General features: G+C 32.1%; 1 protein-coding gene across 3 annotated transcripts in view; it reads right to left on the reverse strand.

Annotated features, from left to right (window-relative positions):
* Nucleotides 1-14,723: 14,723 nt before the first annotated feature.
* Nucleotides 14,724-15,811, reverse strand: part of LOC126736542 (isatin hydrolase-like) — a 29,361-nt gene continuing 28,273 nt past the window's right edge. For 2 of the 3 annotated variants that reach the window (XM_050440950.1, XM_050440955.1), the window contains 4 exons: nucleotides 15,377-15,498; nucleotides 15,126-15,326; nucleotides 14,901-15,074; nucleotides 14,724-14,849 (listed from right to left, as the gene is read on the reverse strand). In XM_050440950.1, the coding sequence (XP_050296907.1) occupies nucleotides 14,761-14,849; nucleotides 14,901-15,074; nucleotides 15,126-15,326; nucleotides 15,377-15,498 (586 nt within the window). In that variant the 3' untranslated portion in view covers nucleotides 14,724-14,760. Of the gene's footprint in view, nucleotides 14,850-14,900; nucleotides 15,075-15,125; nucleotides 15,327-15,376; nucleotides 15,499-15,562; nucleotides 15,770-15,811 lie in introns of those variants that run through there. The other variant, XM_050440942.1, reaches the window with a different exon arrangement.

A 15,811-nucleotide genomic window follows, 5' to 3' on the forward strand; every position in this document is an offset into this window, starting at 1 on the left:
TATAGCTCTATTTATTTCTAAAATTTCAGGTAAATCCAGTTTATTACCTTTATGGCAGAAATGTAAATATTTGGTGTCTACAAGAGGATCGAAGTTATGGTTATTGAGATGTATGTGTCTAGCAAAATTGGAATAAAGAAGAATTAAACACTTTTGTAACTTTTCTAAATGCCTTACACCCTTCAATAACGTTCACTTTTGAAATAGAAGAAAATTAATCATTGCTTTTTCTGGATCTTAATCTAAAACGCTTCAACAATAAAATTAAACTTTCGATATATCGTAAACTCACAAGTACTGATAGCACCATCCCCTATGATTCCAACCATCCCCATAGCCATAAACTTGCTTTGTTTCATTCGTTTTTTTCTAGACTTTTCTCTATCCCCCTAGAAAGGATCAATGAAGATTGTCAATGATCAAATTAATCATTCATCTACACATTTTTTAATTCACTAAATTTTAATGCCAATTTATAACGCCTTTTCTTTCTCTCATATTAGAGTCAAAACATTTTATTTACAAGTATCATTTCTAGAACCGCCATCTGTAGCCAACTTAACAAAGTCTAATTTTACAAATTACAGGTATCATAATATTTTAAATAGGGCGCTTTTGAAAGGTTAATAAGGAAAAGTTATATATTTCTTTTGTTCTTAGTTCTTGTTGACATAACAATTATCCTAGTTTTGTAATTATGTGATTTTAATGTTTGTATAGACCCTGTTTAGTTCCTTCTCATGCATCTTAATGCAATTTTTTTTTATTTATTAATTAAATTACCTAAGAATTAAAGAATTATGAATTTTTCAATGATTGTTTCGAATAAAAAGTCATAAATCCGTAGTCCTTTGCTGTAAATATTTAAATTATAAATTTATAAACCTGATTCTGTATCTACCTGAATAGAAGCATTAAAAAATTATAAATCTATTACCTGTTCAAAAAAACTGCTTTTGAATTAATAGTCTCTTTTTCTAAATGCATCTTAAATCATGAGGTTATACTCAGCTGCCTCAACTAAGAAAATTATCAATTGTTATTCAATTTTTTGGAATAAAAAGTGATAAATCCATAGTCATCTGCTGTTAAATTCTTAAATTCTTAAATTAAAATATAAGTAAAATAGAAGTAAAAGAAACTTAAACATCTATAATTTATTTAAAAAAAACTGTTTCTGGCCTTTTTTTGTGAATGCATCATAAATCATGAGAGTATTCTTTACTGCCTCAACTAAGAGAATTATAAATTTTTCTTGAATTGCCTAGAATAAAAATTCTTGATCCATATACATACATCTGCTATAAATTTGTAAATTATTAAATTTATGTTAAGTTGTCTGACTAGTAAAAGAAACTATAAATCGATAGTCTTCTTTTCAGAATTTAAGTCAGTTAAATAAATTCATATATACTGCATGTTAATGCTTGATTTAAAATTCATAATTAACGAAATGAAAAATCACGATTCGATAGTCATCAGCTCTAAATCTACTAAAAAATCTGCTCAATCGCCTGAGAAAAGAAACTAATAATGTAATATTAACTGTTCGAAATAAATTCAGGAATTTATGGTTGCTTTCTCTAAATGAATCATATAGTCGTGATCAACTATGTCGACTAAGGGCATTATGCATTTTTAATAATTTGTTAAAAAAAAATCATGATCCATATTAATTTGCTTTAAATGCTTAAAAAATATATAAATATATTATCAAACGTTCCAAATAAATTCGTGAGTTTATGGTAATTTTTTATAAATTAATCATAAATTTATGTAGAATTGCCTGAAATAAAAAAAACTAAATATGAAATAAAATTAAGTTAGCCTTCCCAAATATTAAAATCTAAAATAAGAATTCTAAATTGCATCTTCATTGATTTAATGCTGAACTAAAACAACCAAAGGCAGGTCTTTAATCTTGTTTCAGAAGTAGGAAATTAAACTAGCTGTAATCTGCTAAAGGACCTAAAAACACAACTAAGGCACTTATCATATATTGTATTCGTTCAGATAATCAACTGTTTGGAAAAGAAATTCATAAATTTGTTGCCGTCTACTGTGCTGTACTCAACTGCCTAAGCAGAAATAAAAAATATATAAATCTAATTAACTGTTCTGTTCTGTACCTCAATATTTGATTAAGAGAATTATGCATTTGTGATCAATTTTTTTGCATTTTTTGCAAATTTGTGATTTAAGCATTTAGATGATTAAATCACAAATTTATTAAGTGGTAATCAACTAGGTCAAAATTAAGTCTATAATTAACTGTTCGAAATGAATTTGTGAACCATTGTCATGAAGTTATGCTCAACTGTCTCAACTAAGAGAATTATGAATTTATGATTAGGTTTCGAATAAAAAAAACATGATTCATTGTTATCTGCTGTGACTGCAGAAGTAAAAATAAATTATAAATCTATGAAGAATTAGTGAATCCATAGTAGTTTTTTCTAATTACATTATAAATTATGAAGTTATGCTAAACTGCCTCATTTAATTATTTAAATTTGTAATAATAAAATCGTTTGCAACATGCTCAAATAATAATTTTCTGTGAAACTATTTTAATAGAAAAAAATACATAAATCTATTATCACCCATTCAAAATTAATTTATGAATCAATGGTATTTTTTTTAATGAGAAATATAAAATCTTGACCCATATATATATATTTGTTGTAAATAGAATGAATATATGTTTAACTGCTTGAGGAGCAATTGGTCAACCATTTGAAATAAATTCATGAATGCATAGCCATTTTCTCTAAATGCATTATAAATCGTCAAGTTGTGCTTAACTTCCTGAACTAGGAGAATCACAAATTAATGTTGAACTGCCTAAGTAGAAATAAAAAAATATATAAGTCTATATTCAACTGTTAGCAATGAATTTGTAAATCCATTGTCATTTACTCCAAGTGCATCATAAATCATGAAGTTATGTTCCACTGCCTAAGTAGGAACAAGAAACCTATAAATGTATGATCAACTGTTCGAAATAAATTCGTAAATGCATGAGAAATTTCTGATCGGCTGTTTGGGAACAAAATTGTGTGAAATCATGATCATGGGAAGAAAAAAATCGTTTTCTTTAATTTTTGATTAGAATACCCACACAAGACTACATCTGAGTTAAAATTTAAAATTGCTTTATCTAAATATACTTTAAAAAAGCTAGATCTGAGATAGATAATACAATATTTACAAAATATTCCAAAAAGAATTTAAATAAGTAATTTTTTTGGGTTTCTATGGCCATTTATTTCTCAAAAATCATCTGAATTACCTTATTGAAACATTAATTTTCTTGTATAATTTTTTAATTACATAATAAGTCTCATTTTATTGCAATTTTGCAAGTTTTTTTAAAAGAACTAAATTAAAAAATAATTTCTAAAAATATTGAGTTTTTTTTGCAATTCTTTAAATTTAAACTGTATTTCATTTTCAACAATTAATACCACCGATTGTTGTTGTTATTTGGAAATGCAATGAATTGCAGAATGCATGATGAACAATTTGTATGGATAACATGCAAAGTTTCGCTTATAATCAACAAGAGCAAAAAGGAGAAAAGGTTTATTATTCAAAATTTGTTCCAAACTATGATTTATTTGAACACATATCTATTAAATTTGTTATGAATAATAAAAATTAGAATTCAGTATTACACAGTAATATTAAAAAATAATAAGGTTACGAGATAGGGCTCACCAAAAATTTCTGAAAACGAAGTCATGTGCACATCTACAATACTAATGGAGAGTTAAGGAATTTTACCAAACATGTAATTATTTGGAAAAAGGTAACTTACTAATCTACTAATAATTTCTTATAGAGTGGAGGCAAAAATATTTTAAATGCTGCATCAAAATTTCAAATTACTTATAATCCAAATCATTCATACATTCCGGAAAATATTAATCATGCTTTTAAAATCCACAAAATTTTTTTCATAAATAGTTGATAAACCAGACACTGTATCACAAGAACTTATTGAGTTTTAGAAAACGAATAGACTTATAGTATAAAACTTTAAATTAATTGATCAAGCAAACTTAAATAAAATTAAATTTAAAATAAATTCCAATGCTGTTGGTGAAGATGAATTATCAATAAGGGATTTTACATTGCGCCAGCTTTCTGCGCAGATTCACTAATAACATCAATAATTTTTGTATCTTAGGTTCAAATTTTGCAGCTTTATAGAAAAAATATATATTTAGCACCATTCGCAAAAATTTCTGAGCCTAAAGAATTTAAAACCGATTAGTATGTACTATCAAAAATGTTCGAAAGACATATTTATGAAAAATAAAGAAAAACACAAAGTCACGGTCTCACAACATGTAATAAAACGGGCTACACATGTTTCGCTCTAGTTAGAGCATCATCAGGCCTAAAATAAAAATATTACTTAAACAAAAAACTAAAAACTTACATAAAACAATAAAAAACATTTAGAAGCCATCCACAGCAGCAGCAAAGCAGAAATATTGAGACATTTTAATGCTGTAAGCTCTCACGATTAGCAACATTATTATTTAGCTGGTTTAATTACAGTCTTACCTGTCCAGCATAGAAGACCTCGTCAAGACGAGAATACTGCCAGTTTCTATGATGCAAGTTATGCGTATCGAGTTCGAGTTCGCGTTGGTGATATTTCGGTGTGTGCCAAAGCTTTTTATTCCATTCATGGCATTACAAAAAATTAAATAAATTATATAAAGGAAAGCCACAAACGAAGTGGTGCAGCTCCTAAGAACAGTCGTGGAAAGCATAGTGCAACTCATAGGAAGCTGGACGACTTAACAAAAGGTTTGGTATGTGACCACATCAAAAGTTTTGAGGGTCGTCAGAACCACTATAGTCTAAAAGATACAAAAAAGACCTATTTACCAGAAGAACTTACAATCAAAAATATGTTTAACCTCCTTAAGGAAAAGCATCTAAATGGTAAAGTCTCGTATGAAACGTATAGAACAATCTTTAATAAAGAATTCAATATTGCTTTTGGATACCCTAGAAGTGACACATGCGCAACGTGTGATGAATTTCAAATTAAGTTTAAAAGTTTGACTGATATTGATGAAATTAGAGAATTAACCGTTATGAACGAGTTGCATAAAAGAAAGGCTGAGGCGTTTTATTCCAGGAAAAGGCAAGCCAAAAAAGTTATAAAAAAAAAAACAAAAAGGAAGCCATCTGCAATTTCAATTCCTAAAATTGCCACTAACGACGTGTATTATAAACGCCAATTGTCTATGTACGCCTTTAATGTACATGTCCTCTCTTTGGGTCAATCTATTTTTTATACCTATCAGGAAGGAGAGGCTAAAAAAGAAACAAACGAAGTTGCATCTTTTCTTCTCCATTTTATCAATAATTATTTAGACGACGATGTTGAAGAACTGCAAATCTTCTGTGACTCTGCCGGAGGACAAATTAAAAACTTTACCATTTTTCGATTTATTCATTTTGTAGTAAACAACAAAATTGATAATCTGAATGAAATAAAAATCACATTCCCTATAAGAGGACACTCCTATTTGGAATGTGACAAAAATGTAGGATTGTGGGATTTGAAGAGCCCCTTTGAGGTCCCGGAAGAGTTCGAAGAAGTTTAGGCATTAGGCATTCCCGCTCCAAACCATCGCCGTTTGTTGTAGTGAGTGTGTCACAAAATATGATACTGCCCATTTAAAATCCAGATTTTGAAGGAAATAGTGGCATCATCTGATCATAGCCGCCTTATCTCTACTACCGTTCAACATACAATGGATCAGTTTTGTCTGGATTAATACGAAAACGCTTTGACCGAAATTCAGCGTTAAGATGCGGAGAATTTTTGCTGCCCGTTCCGGTATACGATGGTAAGTTATAAGAAAGTTTTAAATAAAAATGAGATGTATTAATTTTTGTAATTTTTTTACAGGTTCATTACCAATTCCAAAGGCTAAGTTTAACGACCTAATGAGCCTCATGAGGTTTTGCAGTCCAAAAGCCGTGACATTTTTTCAAAACCTGGCTCATCTCTAACTTACTTTATAATAATATGTTGATAAATAAACATTAAAAATTACAAAAAATTAAATCTTCTTTTTGATTTCAAAAATAAAAGCGGCTGGTTTTTGTCGGTTTCAGGTGAGATTGCTGCTTTTGTTCCTGCAAAATCCTGAGGGATGCAGATTTTTTTGCAATAAAGCCGTATTTAGTTTTTCTAAACCAAAAAACCATAGTCATAATAGTCATAATATAATAATATTAACTTTTGTTTTATGTAAACTATATGTTTATATTCGTTTTGAAAATAAAAATTGGTTTTGAACATTAAAATTCAATTTACTCTAATGTGAAAAGAAATGACATATCTGGTTTTTTCCCTGTACCCTTCAAATCCGAAAGGTCTACGACAAATCATCCAAAATGTATATTTTTTTTTAAATTTAAGAAATGCATTAAATTTAAGCTGCCTTAAGAACAAATTCTATTATAGTATCACACGAATATATGTTGTATATTGACTATACAGGTTGGCGAATAGAAGACTATACATAGGCTTTATAAATGGCAACAGTGCTTCTCGATTACTTTCTAGATGATAAGCGGCGCGGTCGATTTCGATCATCTGATTTGTTATTTTCGGCATGGCACAATCAGCAGACCTCATTTTGCTAGGAGATTGCATACTGCACTGTTGAGTCTTAAAATGCTATTTTAATTTTTTTTAATATTTATCCTTATAGTTTTCTTTTTTTTATAATGTTTACATTCTATATACAACCCCCTCCTCTTTGGTTTAGTAAAATTAAACTTAAAATAATCGAGCTTGAACCTCGAACACCAGCGTACTATCGCGGTGGCGTTGCAGCATCTCACCTGTTAGGAACTTTATATGTGTAGTGATCGATTTGTTAATCTGTATAATGAATATATAACCTTAATTGGCAATTTGTATCTCGACTTATTTCGATAGCGATTCGATTTCGATTGGATAGTTGTTTTCGCTTGCTTCCTTTCGGTTTTCTTTTAAAAATATATATTTATAATAAAGTGTGTATATTTATTTACCCTTTTTTGTATTTATTAGCTTTTCAGTTATTTTCCTTTTTATTTTTTTTTTATTTACATTTTTATCTAAAATGTTTATTTAGGGTAAGTTACAGATTTTCTTTTTACACATTAGTATTATTTTGATTTACAAAAGTCTTTCACAACATGCTTCCTTTTGAGTAAGTCTATTGCCATCGGTTTTACAATCGCGAAGGAATTCCCTTTTCTCATTAAGTAGTAACCATCTTCCACAGTACTTCGTTTTTCTATATTGTAATCGTTTAAGTGACAAATAAATTATTTGAATTTGATTTATATTATGTATTAGGTTATATTTTAACGTTTAATATATCTATGTTGCTTTTTTGTTAGATATAGATTATTAATATTATTGTAATACTATTATTATGTTTTGATACGTGTGGTCGTTTAGAAAACCAAATTTTTTTGTTTTTTTTTTTTTTTTTTTAATTAAAATTGTGACTTATATTTTTTATTTAAGCACAAGGTGGATTTAGACAATTCAGTGAGAGATTTAAAGTGGACTGTATTTGTGTGAATAAAAGTAAATGTGGAAAGGTCGAAAAACCAGCCTTTAAAGATCCTTACCTTGAGGTGTCTGTATCCGGCTTCAGCAGGCCTGCTCTGGACTTCTTGGGTCTTCTAATGCGGGTTTAATCACTAAGAGTGGTTGCGGGTTTGATAAGTAAATCACGATCTGTGATGCGGTAAGATTAAGACAACAGTTGCGGAAAAAATGTATAGATCACGACACTGGAATCAATGCGCGATGATCAAGTGCTAACAAGGAAGTCGTCTTCTCTCTGGTCTCCGTTCAGCACAAACTAAAGGAATTCAGAAATTTAAAGGCTATCGTACACGCGTAGATTTGTTGTTGTTAAGACTTAGAAAATATTAATTAACTTGGTAATAAAGGAGAAAATTAAATTAATTGAAATGGTAGTTTTAATTTGGAGAGCAAAACAAATAAATATTATAAAAAGAAAAAATCTAAACTATTTGGACGTTCACAAACTAAATGTGGACGGACCATTTCCGCCCGACCAAAGCGCAAGTTTATTCTACCGGCAGAGGACAAAGTTTGACCGCGGGCCTTTTAAAAGTGCCAGTAGACGTTTTAACTTTAGCTACTCTTACAACTCCATCACTACCCGGGTAAGTCTCCAAAATTCGCCCTAGCGGCCATTGAAGTGGCGGGATTTGGTCTTGTTTTATGACAACAAGTGACCCAGGTTGTAAAGAAGGGGAAGACTGATGCCATTTTGTGCGCTGGTGAAGAGTATGAAGATACTCGTGAGACCATCTAGACCATATGGTTTGTTGAAAGCGGGTTAATAACTGCCAACGAGATAACCGATTAATAGGAATAGTTTCCAAACTTGGTTCAGGGGGCGCTGTTAGAGGTTCCAACAGCAGAAAATGACCGGGAGTAAGCGCGGTTAAATCATTAGGGTCCAGACTCACAGGAGTTAATGGTCGAGAGTTCATTAAAGCTTCAACTTGGGTAAAGACAGTATGAAGTTCTTCATAGGTCAGGATATGATCTCCGATGACTCGAACTAAATGAGTTTTAATTGATTTAATATTAGCCTCCCACAAACCTCCAAAATGAGGTGAAGAGGGTGGATTAAAATGCCAACTAATCTGGTAATTAGCGGCTGCATCACGAGCAAATGAATCGAAAATTTTACGAGCTTTTACAAAATTAGTACCGCAATCACTATAAATATGTTCACATCGGCCTCGCCGACTAGTAAAGCGTTTAAACGCTGCGACAAAAGCTTCAGCAGTTAAGTCGGAGACTAGTTCTAAATGAACGGCTTTAACAGACATACAAATGAATAAACATAAATAAGCTTTAAGTGTTTTAGAGCCTCGAGTGCGTGACATCGTGATAGTGAACGGACCAGCATAATCAATCCCTACGTGAAGAAAGGGTTTAAGTTGACTAATGCGGGGAAGCGGTAAATTACCCATTTGGGGTGAAGTAGCTGTTGGATTGGTTTTCCAACAAGTAATGCATTGCGACAATATTCTTCGGATCGTTCGTTTAGCAGATAAGATCCAAAACCTTTGAAGCACTAAAAAATGAACCGTTTGGACTCCAGCATGGAGATATTGAATATGAATAGATTTAATCAGTAAATCTGTTAAACGAGATTTAGAAGGAAGGAGGGCAGGAAATTTTCGGTCATACTCAATAGGTGCGTGACCTAGCCGACCGCCAACTCGAAGAATATTGTCGGTATCAAGAAAAGGTGATAGTTTCAAGAAGTTTTTAGATAATTTTTGACCTGTTTGAAGAAAATGAATCTCATTGGCAAAAGAAAGTTCCTGACTGCGTTTAACAAAACAAAGGCTAGAGCAGTATAGCTCATTAGAAGAAAGCATTTCCAGGCGCTTTTGTGATAATTTTTTGCAATTATAGTAAAACCGACGAATATAGGCCAAAATGCGTACCGATTTAGAAAAAGATGAATTTCGATCAAGAAGACTGTCAAGAAAATTTGACTCCACAACCGTAGCCAAAGTTGTGACAGTGCGTTCCTCAAAAAAGGCATCAGCAGAAGGTAATGTTGTTTCAACATGATTGTGAAACGGAAATTCAGAATTTTGTAGAATAGGAGCAGTCCACCATAAAGAACAATTTACCAGTTCGGAAGGCAGCATCCCGCGGGAGCCCACGTCAGCAGGATTGTCTGCAGACGGAACGTAAAACCAAGAACAAACATCCGTGTTTTCTTGTATGAGAGCAACTCGGTTACTTACAAATGTTTGCCATTTGTGCGGAGAAGATTTAAGCCAACTTAGAGCTATAGTGGAATCGGTATAGCAAAAAACTTGAGAAATGTCAAGTTTGCCAGAAAAGACTTTTAAAACAAAAGCTGAAAGCTGAGCGGTTAAAACTGCGGCACAAAGTTCAAGTCGCGGTAAGGAAATTTTCTTTAATGGAGCAATTTTGGACTTAGAACAGACAAAATAAGTAAAAATTTGAGAAGCAGGGGAGAAGCAACGAAAATACACAGCACTACAGAATCCTTTTTCACTCGCGTCGCCAAAACAATGAAGCTCACATCGAGAAGATTGCAATAAAACCATAGAACGACAAAGATTAAAATTATTTAAACTAGAAAGATCGGTAGCGAATTTATCCCAAAGCCGAAGAATGTCAGCAGGCGGTTCCTGATCCCAGTCAAGTTTTAATGTCCAGATTCGTTGAATTATATGTTTAAGTAAAAACGTAACCGGGGACAAAAGACCTAAAGGATCAAAGATTCGTGCCAAGTGAGATAAAAGATTTCGCTTGGTACAACTTCTGTCGACAATGTTAACTTTAAATTGAAAATTATCTGTTACAGCATTCCACTGCAATCCTAGGACCTTTAAAGATGCTTCATTTGCATTACAAGAATCAAAATTTACCGGATTTATGGCTACCTGATGAGGTAATAAATCATTCAGAAGTTCCGGGCAATTAGAAGACCATTTTTGAAGTTCAAACCCTTCCTTTAGCAACAAAGCTGTAAGTTCAGTTTTAAGGGACAGCGCAGATTCAAGCGATGACGTTCCCCCGACGTAATCATCTACGTACATGCTAGAGCGAATAGCTTCAGCTGCCAATGGATAGGTAGCTTCTTCATCATCGGCCAATTTTAATAAAGTTTTATTAGCAATATAGGGAGAACAAGTTAAACCATAAACCAGTCTTTTGATACGGAAGTCCTGGATAGGTTCATCTGGAGAGAATCGCCAAAGAATGCGTTGATAGTCCTGATGATCAGGAGCAACAACAACCTGCCGATACATTTTAGAAATATCAGCAGTAAGAACAAATTTGTGGTAACGAAAACGAAGCAAAATAGATACCAAATCGTTCTGCAGTTTTGGACCACAATACAAGGTCTCATTTAGAGAGGGTTGGTTGGGTAAATGAGCAGATCCATTAAAAACTACTCGTAATTTTGTAGTTAAGCTCTCAGGCCTAATTACACAATGATGTGGAAGATAAAAGCAATTAGATAACGAAGGAGATACCGACTCCATGTGGTCTAAGTCAAGAAATTCCTGAATAAACTGACGATATAATTCATAGGTTGGACGATGTTTTATGAGTTTGCGCTCTAAAGAATAAAACCTATGGAGAGCTAATGAACGTATATTACCAAATGTAGGATTTTCCTCTTTAAAAGGCAATTTGACAATAAATCTACCAGAGTCAGATCGTTGGTATGAATCTAAAAATATCTTTTCACACTGAATCTCATCTGACGATAAATGATGTTGTTGAGGAATTTGCTCAAGGTCCCAAAATTGTTTAACTTGAGATTCCAATGAAATAGTATCATAAATTTGGCAAAATAACGTGGTCACTGATAAAGGTCTGGGGGTTGAAATAGGTCCCATTAAGATATAACCAAAAACAGTATTTACAGCATCAGGCTGACCTGATTCACCCCGAATGCGCCCATCTAGTAGCAGCTTAGAAAATATATCAGCTCCTAGAAGCATATCCACAACATCTGGGCAATGAAATCGTTTATCAGCCAATCGAATATTAGAAATATGTGACCAATTTTCAAAATTAAATCGATGCCTTGGTAATTCTTCACAAATTTTGGGAAGAACAAATGCATCAAGGTTAAAGGTAGGATTAGCTTTATGCAAAGGTCGAAGAGAAAGAGTAACCGCGTGGTAAATGCGAGATTTCATAGAGCCGAGTCCATGTAACTGCACTGAACTTTGCGTGGGACGGAGACCTAATCTTTTGACACATTTGTCAGTAATAAATGAGGTCATGCTTCCACTATCCAATAAACAACGTAGCGGCTGATAAATACCACGATTATCGAGAATTTCCACGCGGGCGGTAGACAAAAGTATGCTAGAATGAGATGAAGTAAAGCCTGTATGCACAATAGGCAACGAAGGCTCACTTGAGGATTGAGCTTGCGAACTTAGAGGAATATTTTGAGAATTTGAAGTCGAAGTTGATGCGGGTAAGGACAAGCCTGAGGAATTTCGTGAAAAATGTAATAGCGTATGATGACGTTGATTACATTTGTGACAATTTTTATCAGAGCGACAATCAGCAGAGCGGTGACTAGTACTTAAACAATTAACACAGCTTTTATGTGTTTTAATAAGCTGATAACGCTCATGAGGGGTTTTGGATAAAAAATCTGAACATTTAAAAATTTGATGATTGGATCTGTTGCATATTTTGCAACTGGATGTTGTTGAATTTTGGGGGTCAGTTTGGAGCATTAACGACACAGGGCGTGAGGGAGTTTTAGAAGTATAGTCGGGTTTTTTATATTGCGGTTTAAAGGAATTTTTCTTTGCAGATAAACTTAAGTTGTCAAGAGCCATGCAGTTTTTTAAAAGAAAATCATATAATATTTTATAGGTAGGCAGCGAAGTGGAATCATCATAGAATAATTTAAATCGAGTAATTACGGAAATATCTAAACGTTTTAAAATCATTTGTATTAAAACAAAATCCCAAGAATCGGTGGGAAGACCTAAATTCTTAAGTGCGGCAACGTTTTCTGAAAAAATATCCAATAAATTCCTAAGTTTGGTTGGATTGTCACTAATAACCTTAGGCGCGTTTTCTAGATTATTCCACAACGTAGAAGCCATTAATCTGACCTTTTTATAGCGTTTTATTAAAGTTTCATAAGCGATTATATAATTTGAAGACATGACAGGCAAATGTTGTATTGAATTTAAAGCAGGACCTTTAAGTGAGGAAATCAAATATGTAAATTTCTCACAGTCAGACAAATTCGAATTTTGATGAATCAGTGCATCATACATGTCAATAAAGGGTGGAAAAGAAATTATGTCTCCGTTGAAGGTAGGCAAATTAATTTTGGGTAATTTAGCTGAAGTTACATGATTGTTTGATAATGGTGATAAAGACGTGCTAGGGATACATTGAGAATATAGAGATTTAATTTCATAAAATGTAAAATCGAACTCCTTACGTACAAGATCTTCCCTATTAAAAGCTTTATTATCATCAGAAACCAAGCAAATAATTAAATTATGATTTTCATAAAAAGTTGCGTAAATGGATTCAATAGTTTCAAACATGTATTTAAAAACTTCAATAAATTGTAAATCCCCTTTTTTAACATTATTTGCAACTGACTGCATTTCTTTTAATTTTTGGATTTCAGTTTGGCGTAAAGCCTGATGTTTTTTAAGTTTGTCAGCCATAATGTAAAAAAAAAACTTTTCAAGTGACCTCTATTGATCAAAACTAAAGTTTGAAAGCAATAAACTAAGTTTGTAAAATGAATCGTGGGCGATAACTGCTGCAAAATAATTAATATGCTTAAAATTAAATTAAGGAAAAAATCAAAAAATTAAATATACATCGAAAAATGTAAAAATTCGGATCGTACACGGTCTCCTTTATCCTCTGCCTAGCGAAATCTACTTTAACAATACGACAATAGCGGTTGAAATTCCACTTTTTTTCTCGGAAAGTGTCCAGTTTTTTATGCACTGACTTTTAACTAATTTCACTAGTTAACATGCTTTGCATATGGGAGATAAATTTTAAAATAATAATTAAATATAAATTGTTCAAAAAAAAATTAATTTGAAAGTTCCAAATAATTCAGGCAATTAAGTTATATAGAATATTAAATGAGAGTATTTATAATGCAGAGCTACCCTGCGTTTTTCTCCAAACAACAACTACTTTAATTAAAAAAAAAACAATATTAGGTATTTTTTTTTTGAATCATCCGGCTCGAAGGACCAGTGTGGTCGTTTAGAAAACCAAATTTTTTTGTTTTTTTTTTTTTTTTTTAATTAAAATTGTGACTTATATTTTTTATTTAAGCACAAGGTGGACTTAGACAATTCAGTGAGAGATTTAAAGTGGACTGTATTTGTGTGAATTAAAGTAAATGTGGAAAGGTCGAAAAACCAGCCTTTAAAGATCCTTACCTTGAGGTGTCTGTATCCGGCTTCAGCAGGCCTGCTCTGGACTTCTTGGGTCTTCTAATTCGGGTTTAATCACTAAGAGTGGTTGCGGGTTTGATAAGTAAATCACGATCTGTGATGCGGTAAGATTAAGACAACAGTTGCGGAAAAAATGTATAGATCACGACACTGGAATCAATGCGCGATGATCAAGTGCTAACAAGGAAGTCGTCTTCTCTCTGGCCTCCGTTCAGCACAAACCAAAGGAATTCAGAAATTTAAAGGCTATCGTACACGCGTAGATTTGTTGTTGTTAAGACTTAGAAAATATTAATTAACTTGGTAATAAAGGAGAAAATTAAATTAATTGAAATGGTAGTTTTAATTTGGAGAGCAAAACAAATAAATATTATAAAAAGAAAAAATCTAAACTATTTGGACGTTCACAAACTAAATGTGGACGGACCAATACGTATAAAATGGACAAAAAAAATATGAAGAATTTTTAGGTTTCTATGGGTACAAAGTTATTTTTTTGACATTTTTTAGATTTCCATTACTTAGTAGTTGCCTTTTTAATTTCGCTTCTTTTTTACATTTAATCTTATAATTTTTGAGTTTTACTCTAATATTACCGAAAATTTAACTAAAAATTGTCAGTTTTCAGTATTTTCAATGATTCTTAGAACAAAGAAAAGTAGTTATTTAATTTATAATTTATTTTAAAAATATTAATATCTAATTATTTACAATTGCAAAAATTCTCACGGCTGCACCAGTGCCCTCTTCAATTTTCATCGGAGCCACCACCAAATCAAAACCTGTTTCTATAAAAAAAACTAAATTAGTTCTTTAATGTTGTAATTTCCTCCACTTACCAGGCAAGTCTGTCAAAAGTTTCACATTTTCCAAATTATATAACGAATTTTCCGCTAGAATTCTATGTGCGATATAGTCAGTTGAATTCCCAGGGTCTATACTGGGCGTGTCTACTCCTACTCCAATGATTTTCTTAGAGTTTGCTATCCACTGAGCTGCTTCCTTTGATAAACCTATAAGAAAAAATATATTTTTTTTAAATTTGGGAATAACAACATATTTACCAGGAAAATGCATAGTTTCCCCCTCTAAATCCAGATATAAAGTTCGGTTTTGCCAGAATTTCGATCTACCAAACTTCACTAATAAAACACTATTTTCTGAAAATTTTCCATTACGAGTTTCCCAATTTTCCAAGTCTTTTACTTTGAGGCGAGTATCTCTTCCCATTTTCAAATGCTCTTCTTCCATATTAAGGAAAGCTCCTGTAAAAACCCATATCATTTGTTTTTTCTTGAAAAAAAATTCTCTAAACCTTTAGCAAACAATCTGGATAGTGGCACATCTCCAACCTTCCATCCGGATTGGTGAAAATGATAGGGGGCATCAAAGTGGGTCCCGCCATGTTCTGCCACACAAAACTCCTTAAACGAGTACCTAAAATAAGCCAAAATTATCAAAGAACATATATGTATACATATATACGTTTTCAAAAACATACCAATATCCTCTTTGGGAGGTTGAGGCGACTTGTTTCGAAAAATTGAATTTTTGCATACCCGCCACATAAATAGTTTCATTGTTTAAATCCCAACTTAGATCAATGGTTTCAAGGGAAAAGGAAAGGTAAAAAGAGAAAATGAGTAAAAAACATATTATTGTGTAATGGAACATTTTGGTTGGGTTGTTGTTTATGAAATTATGATTTTCGAATTATTATTTTTATTAGTTATCAGTAAAACAAGATGAT

Source organism: Anthonomus grandis, chromosome 1 (assembly GCF_022605725.1).
Source record: "Anthonomus grandis grandis chromosome 1, icAntGran1.3, whole genome shotgun sequence".
In the NCBI taxonomy this organism is placed as follows: domain Eukaryota; kingdom Metazoa; phylum Arthropoda; class Insecta; order Coleoptera; family Curculionidae; genus Anthonomus; species Anthonomus grandis.